This window comes from Gopherus evgoodei, chromosome 2 (assembly GCF_007399415.2).
Source record: "Gopherus evgoodei ecotype Sinaloan lineage chromosome 2, rGopEvg1_v1.p, whole genome shotgun sequence".
Classification (NCBI taxonomy): Eukaryota; Metazoa; Chordata; order Testudines; family Testudinidae; genus Gopherus; species Gopherus evgoodei.
This window is the reverse complement of record NC_044323.1, coordinates 72,132,092-72,140,014: the sequence shown is the minus strand read 5'-3', so window position 1 is coordinate 72,140,014 and position 7,923 is coordinate 72,132,092. Positions and strand designations below refer to the sequence as shown.

The 7,923-nt window shown below is 50.4% G+C and overlaps 1 protein-coding gene across 1 annotated transcript in view; it reads left to right on the top strand.

Annotated features, from left to right (window-relative positions):
• Positions 1 to 2,549: 2,549 nt before the first annotated feature.
• TOP2B (DNA topoisomerase II beta) overlaps positions 2,550 to 7,923 on the top strand; it is a 118,339-nt gene continuing 112,965 nt past the window's right edge. The window contains 1 exon segment of the mRNA XM_030550975.1: positions 2,550 to 2,948. Coding sequence (XP_030406835.1) covers positions 2,898 to 2,948 — 51 coding nt within the window. The 5' untranslated portion in view covers positions 2,550 to 2,897.

Below are 7,923 nucleotides of genomic sequence, written 5' to 3'. Positions count from 1 at the left end.
GGCTCTCAAACTTCTGAAGATTATCATATGTGGCTCAGAGGGTCCGTACTGGGTTTACAATGGTGCCAGTGGCACCAGACCTATGCTCAAAAGGGGCCCCGGCTCGGCCAGCTCCATTTGCGCTGTGCCTCAAGCTGCTGGCTCCTCTCCCCCACATCCCCTCTCCCCAGCTGCTTGCTCCTTTAGGCCATCCAGCTGGCCCAGGGCTTTTCTCCACTCCCTGTCCTCGCTTGCCAGCTCCTCCACACCCTCTACCATCTCCCCCCACCTACTGCTCACTCCTGGCTGAATGCTCCTCTCTGCCGCTCTGGGCCGATCTGCTTCGGGATTCCCAGGGGCAGAGCCTGTTTCTGCCCGCCGTTCTGCAGAAGCAGCAAGCTTGGGAAGTTGCCTCCTCCACCGTGGGCACCAGCACCAGGCAAGCATGGCTGGATGGGGCCCCAGAGGACGGAGCCACTCTGTGCTCCCGAGCTTCAGCTGTCCTGCTCCCTAGGACTGTGCTGGGATGGGAGGATCCCTGCTTTGTGCTGGCTCAGCAGGGCCAGTGAGTGTGCCTGGGGGGCAGGCAGGGCCGGCGCTTCCATTTAGGTGACCTAGGCGGTTGCCTAGGGCGCCAGGATTTGGGAGGGCGGCATTTTGCAGCCCTTGGCAGCAATTCGGTGGCGGGGGGTCCTTCCGTGCTCCGGGTCTTCGGCGGCAATTCTGCGGCAGGTCCTTCACTTGCTCTGGGACCCGCTGCTGAAGTGCCCCGAAGACCGGGAGCACGGAAGGCTCCCGCCCTCCCCCCCCGGCTGCAGAATTGCCGCTGACTGGGAGCACGGAAGGACCCCTGCCTAGGTTGCCAAAAACCCCGGTGCCGCTCCTGGGGGCAGGGCATCAGGGAGTGGGTCTGGGGGGTGCTGCTGGGTTGTGAGGGGAGGGCACTGGGCAGTGCAGGTGTGTTTTGGGGTGCTAGGCAGTGAGGGGGTCTGTGTGGGGCACTGTGTAGTTGTGGTGGGGCCGTGGGGAAGGACACTGGGAAGTGGCAGGTGGGGGAGATATGTGTGTGTTGGGGTGCTAGAGAGTGGGGGTACTGTGTGGGGTGCCGGGCAGTTGTGTTGGGGCTGTGGGCAGGTGGGCACTGGGCAAGGGTGGTGATGTGCAAGGCCCTGTGCATTTGTGGTGGAGGATCTGTGGGAGGTATCACACAGGTGGGTCTAGGGGTGCTGGGCATAGGTAGTCAGGGGGTGTTGGGCAGGGGGACTCTATGGCATGGCATGGGCCCACCCCTGAGGGGAGGGGGCACACTGGTAGCAGAGGGCTGGGCACGGCAGCATCTGCCAGTTTGTAAACAGTGCCCTCACACTGGACAGAGTGGAGGGGGTCACCCCCACCATGTCAGGCACCATTTCCCCTGGGGGGGGCCTAGCTCCAGGGACCAACCACCTCCCCGCACCACGTTCCATTGCCCCCATAGGGGCCCACAAATATGTTTGGCACTGAGCCCACAAAATGTTAATCCGGCCTTGCAGAGGGTTAGTAAATTTGGCCACCCCACGCTCTATCCTTCTATCAGCACATGAGTCTACCAGTAGAGGGGAGTGGCATACATACACGTTAACTGCCATTTTTGCTCTGATTTAAGATACATTAAGTAATACGTATTCATTAATCTAATGTGGTTTATAAAACTGGACCTCTTGGGGGATGCCTATTACCCCAATTTTAAAGACTAGGAAACTGAAGGCCTGGGCTCTGACAGCATCAGCAGGAGGACTGGAACTCAGTTCTTGTTCCAACACAGGCTACACTGCCTCCCACCCTAGGAACCACCCTGAAACGGCTTCCATTCGTGGCAAACCCTGCCCCTCTCCTCAGTTACAATCGGGGCCTCCTGCTCTCAGAAAAACTCCTCCGGTGTTGGAGGGGTGCTTTCAGGGAGCTCAGTGATGAACAAATAAAGTCCCCACCCCGGGGCCTGAGCGCCGTTTTCTCTTTTATACCGGCCCAATTCTTTCATCCCGCCCTGGTCCCTGCTCTGAACCCCAGCCGGGCAACCACCCCCGCCTCATCCTTGCATCAGCACCACGGACCGTCCCCACGGCGCCGGCTTTCGCACCGCGCTGGAGCGCCCCCGCTTGGAGCGATTCTTCTTCTTTGTTGCCACCCGCAGTGACGTGTTCTAGGCCTACCTTGGCGCTTTGTTCTTTTTTCTGATTGGCTGGCTAAGGGCGCGGCGTGCCCGCCCCCGGCCTGTGATTGGCGGGCTGGTTGGGGGTCGGGCCGGCGGTGTTCGGCTGCGGCCGCGGCGGTTATGCCGGACGGGGGCAGCGCAGTTATTGTCTGAGAGCTAGGCCTCGGCGTGGCTGTGGTGCGGGGGGCGGGGAAGCGACGGCGCGGGGCGGGGGTTGGGCTGGAGCCGGACCTTTAATCCCGTTTTTACCGTGTTCCCCGGGGCCGCCGCGGGACCAACCGCCCCCGCTCGCCGCCTCGGTGTGAGCGAGACCCGCAGGCCGGGCCTGCCTGCGTCGCCGCCCAGCCTCGAGTTTGAGAGCGGCCGGCGGACGAGCGCCTTGTGCGGGCTCGGCGCGCCGGGGCGGCCTGGCCCCGCGCACGCGGAGCCGGGGTGATTCGCAGCTTTGTAATACCCGGCTGCGGTCCTCAGCATGACATAGACGCCGGGCTGGGACCGAGGGGACTGGGAGCCCGGTGTGTGTGTGAGGGGGAGCCTGGTGCCAAGGCGGTGGGTGAGCGTGCAAGGGGGAGCTTGAGCCAGCTCTGTGTGCCTGTGTGTGTGCAAGGGGGGGGAGAGCCCGAGCCAGCTGTGTGTGTGCGCGGTTTGAGGTCAGTGGTGAAGCCCAGTCTCGGCCCCGGTCCTTTTAGCTCTTCCTTATTTATATTGAGGCAACGGGGAGAAAATGGCTAAATCCGGAGGAGGTGGCGGTGGCAGCGGGGGACTGACCTGGGTGGTAAGTTACTTTCCCCACTGTTCCCTTATGAGCCTTGACCCAGAGGTTAGATTGCAAATTTAGGGTTGAAGGTCTTGTCAACACATTAAGTTAAGTATGTGGCTGTTCCTTAATATCTCTCTGTGTGGACAAGCCCCAGCAGTGCAGATGCTGCTCCGGTGGAAGCTGGGAATGTAGGGGAAAGGTTACAGCAATAGAGGGCTTGGTACTGAGTTTTGGACTGTAGGTAGATGGTGGCATTGGATGGGTTTGAGGTGTTCAATAGGGAGACTTTATGGGAGAGAAGCTGGTGTGTTTCATTTGAAATTGAGGGCAGGCTATTTGAATAGTAAATTGGTGTCCTGGAGGCTGTAGGGAGGCCAGGGATAGAATATGTTTACAGATACCCCCTCACTCTGGAGAAAGACATCAGTCACTCTCTTTATGGTCCTTAGAGTTTTGTGTTGCTATATTTCTGTTAGAATGAAATGTTTTTTGGGGCTACAAAAGGGTTATGCAGGTGAACTTCAGTCACAGACTGACATTCTCCATTCCCAACTGTCTGAAATGTTTTAAGTTAAGCTTCATGACAGATTCATTTTAATCAGTTTAGCTATAGTCTTAGGGGTATTCATATCTCATAACCTAGGAGTATGGGGAGAGGAGACTGTTCAGCTGGGATGTCATATGCTTCACAATGTATCCAGGAATCAAACCTTACAACCTTCTGAAAGTTTTCCTTCCAGTTCTTGGTCTCTCTTTTAAAATGATCAGACAGAACTAAATTTTGGATTGTGGTGATATTAAGTGACTCTGGAACTGTTGAACGCTTTTGAGAAGTTTAAAAGTTTTTGGCAGTGTGAGGAATAGGGAGGGTTGGAGAGAAATGCCATCCTGGCCTGTTAACAGTAGGTGTGTCTGGTTCTGGAAAGACCCCAGGACAGAGGAGAGAAGACCTGAAGGGACCCAGTTCCCACAGACGATCAATAATTCACTTGCATATGTCTTTCTCAGCATAGAGTTCACAGTAGGGTCAACTTCCTCAATATAATTAACAAGAAAAGGCAGCATAGCTGAATGGGTAGTAGAGTAGCAGCATCTTCATCGAACTGGCACTATGTGTTTACTAGGGATTGTCAGTGTAGTATTCCCCTTCAATAGGGAGTTTGGATAACTTCCATCCAAGAATATTAAAGGAACTGGCACATGAAATTGCAAGCATAATAGCAAGGATTTTTAATGAGTTCATAAATTTGGAGGTTGTACCCTATGACTAGACATTTGTAAATATAGTGCCTATATTTTAGAAACCTGGGTCCGGGGGGATATCGGTGCTGGGAAGCTGCAGACCTGTTAGTTTGTCCTCAGTTGTTTGCACGGCCTTAGAACAAATCTTGGAAGAGAGTAATTGAAGACAGAGAGGTAAATGGTAATTCAAATAAAATACAACATGGTTTTACAAAAGATAAAATGTGCCACACCAACTTACTCTCTTTCTTTGAGAGAATAACCAATTTTCTAGACAAAGGAAATGTAATAGATATAGCCTGTCTGGATTTCAGTAAAGCATTTGATACAGTTCTACCTGGGAGATTAGTTAAATTGAAGAAGATGGGGATTAATACAAGAATTGAAAGGTGGGTAAGGAACTGGTTAAAGGAGAGTCTACATGAGGTTATACTGAAAGGTGAATTGTCAGTCTGGAGGTAGGTTACTAGTGGAGTTTCTCAGGGATCTGTCTTTGGACCAGTGTTAATTAACATTTACATTAATGCCGCTTTTTGTGCTAAGGACAATGTGCTAATAAAATTCATGGATATCTTAAAGTTGGGAGGTATTGTCAATATGGAGGAGGATTGGAATATCATACATGACGATGTGGATGTTCATGAAGACTGGAGTAATGGAAATGGAATGAAATTTAATATTGCAAAGTGCGAGTTCATGCTCTTATGGACTAACAACAAGAGTTTTTGCTATAAACTGGGCATTTACCAGTTGGAAATGACAGAGGAGGAGGACCTGGGTGTATTGGTCAATCACAAGATAACTATGAACTGCTAGTATGATGTGGCAATTGAATTAGCCTTTTTCATCTTAAGATATGTTACGTGAGAGAGGGAAGTGTTGTTACCATGGTACAAGGCACTGATGAGACCTCATCTGGAATACTGTGTGCAGTTCTAATTTCACATGTTTAAGAAAGATGACTTCAAACTGGAAAAGGTGCAGAGAAGGGCTGCTAGGATGATCAGAGGACTGAAGAATCTTCCTTATGAGAGAAGACTTAAGTAGCTTGGCTTGTTCAGCTGAACAAAACAAAGGCTGAGGGGAGATATTACTCTCTATAAATATATCAAAGGGATAAATACCAGGGAGGGAGAGGAGTTGACACAAGAACAAACGGATATAAACAAGCTATCAACAAGTTTAGGCTTGAAATTAGATAAAGGTTTCTAACCATCAGAGTGAAGTTCTTCAACAGCCTTCCTAGGGAAACAGTGGGGGCAAAACACCTAACTTATTTCAAGACTTAGCTGGACAAATTGATGAAGGAGAAGGTGTGATGAGGTTGCCTTTAATGGTATATGGTCCATCCACGTCTGCATTTACCGAATTTCTCCAATGGCTGGTGATGGGACAGTAGAACTAGGGAGGGTTCTGTGTTGCTAGAAAGAATTGTTTGAGGTTTCTGGCTGGTGAGTCTTGCCCACATGTCAGGGTCTAACTGGTAGACAGATTTGGGATTGGTGGTAATTTTCCCCCAGGTCAGATTGGTAGAGATCCTGAGGGTTTTTCACCTTCCTCTGCAGTGTGGGGCACAGGTCACTTGATGATTTTTAACCAGAGTAATTCTTTAAGTCTTTAAATCAAGATTTGAGAACTCAGGAGCTGAGCCAGAGATTATGGGCCTATTGCAGGAGTGAGTTGGTGAGGTTTCGTGTCCTGTGATGTGCAGGATAATCTTGATGGTCCCTTCTGACCTTACAGTCTTATGAGACACTTGTTACAGTGCTCCTTCCTTCACACCTTCAGCCACAGTTGGGTATCCCACTTCCCACCTTCCAGTTTTCCTAAGAGGAGAAAAATAGTTGTGGTATGGAGGTGAATAGATCTTGCATGCATGTTCTGGTGGTTGAGTGTACCTCACAAAGCTTATTTTTTCTCTCCATTTTATGTTAGAGAAATAATTTTTGTGAGAAGGCAATTACAGTAACTCCTCACTTCATCATCCCGGTTAATGTTTCGTTGTTACATTGCTGAACAATTAGGGAACATACTCATTTAAAGTGGTGCAATGCTCCACTATTACGTTGTTTGCCTGCCTGCTTTCTCCACAGCTGGCTGCCTCCCTATGCCTGCCCCGCCCCCCCCGTGTTTCCTGCCCTCCAGCAGACCCCACGGATCAGCGCCTCCCCCCGCCTCCTGCTCACAGCAATCAGTTGGCTTGTGGCATTTAGGAGGGAGTTGGCAGGAGCAAGGACTTAGCATGCAGGCTCCCCCTGCCTCTCGCCCACAGCAATCAGCTGGCTTGCAGCATTTAGGAGGGAGGGGGGAGGAGTGAGGACTCAATACACAGGCTCCCCCTGCCTCCTGAACACCGCAAACCAGCTGATTGCTCTGGGCAGAAGGCAGTGGGTCGGGGGTGGGAAGGGGAGCCTGTGTACCACATCCTCGCTCCTCCCCCCGTCTCCTAAACGTTGCAAGCCAGCTGATTGCCTCAGGGAGGGGGGAGGAGCAAGGACTCAGCATGCCTCCTCCCTCCCTCCTGCCTGTGGCAATCAGCTGGCTTGCAGCATTCAGAAGGGAGGGGGGAGTAGCGAGGACACAGAGTGCAAACTGAAGGGGGAGGAGATGGCAGGGGGGAAGAGGTGGGTCAAGGGTGGTGGCTTGGGTAAGGGGTGGAGTGGATGGGCAGAGGGTTGAGCTGCTTGCCCCAGGCAAAGTCAGTGCCTGTACTTGCAAGAACAGCAAGAGGAGCAGCCGGACAATCCATCCTCTTTCACTCTCTGACTCCACCACCTCAACCAAGCTTCATACTCAGTGGTGATGATTGTAGTATTAAATTATTTCTTTAAAATTGTTTAAAACTTATACCTGTATTAATTTGCTTGTTTAAAATGTATATAATGCCTTTTGTCTGGGGAAATTGGATTCGCTTAACATGGTTTCACTTAGTCACTTTTTTCAGGAATATAACTACAATGTTAAGTGAAGAGTTACTGTACTAGTTTTCAATATAAAAAAATGTAACCTAGTGTAGCATCATTTTCTTGCTATGTCAATTAAAAAAAACACACAAAATCATGTCTTAGGTACGGGAGACACTTATTATATAATTACTTTTTCTAGTACTTTGTCCATCTAGTTCTTAAATATCAGGTTTTTAGTAGTTTAGAGCAGGGGTCCCCAATGCGGTGCCATGATGCCTGCGGGGGCATCTAAATGCGCCCGCATCCTGGCCGGTGGTTGAGCGTCCGCTGAAAGGCCGCCAAATTTCAGCGGTGACGCCTCTCAATGATGCCACTTGCTGCCAACAAGCACCGTCATTGAGAGGTGTCGCACGCTGGATGAAAAGGTTGGGGACCACTAGTTTAGAGAGAGACCTGGAGACTGGCATAGGTGGTACACCGTGTGGGGATGCGAGTCCAAAAAACAATCATATAGCTCATGTAGACAGTGAACTTAACAATTCATTTTGCAACGTAACAGGTTCTTTTTTAAATTTGTACTTAAAAAAACCCAACAACTTCTTTTTAAATCTAAAGAGGAGAAGACACTACCGCTTTCGGAACCCTTTGTTTTTTCTCCTGTTTTAAAGACTACATTTAAAAATGTATGAATCTTTGTTCCTCTTGTTATGTCAGGATAGGGATATAAGAGTTATGAAGTTTTAACTGAGTTCAGTGAACAATTTAGGGCTGTAGTCCTCCCTGTTCTGTGCTTCGAAACATTGAAAATAAAGAGCTCCTCTCTGAAAACCATACCTTTCTAG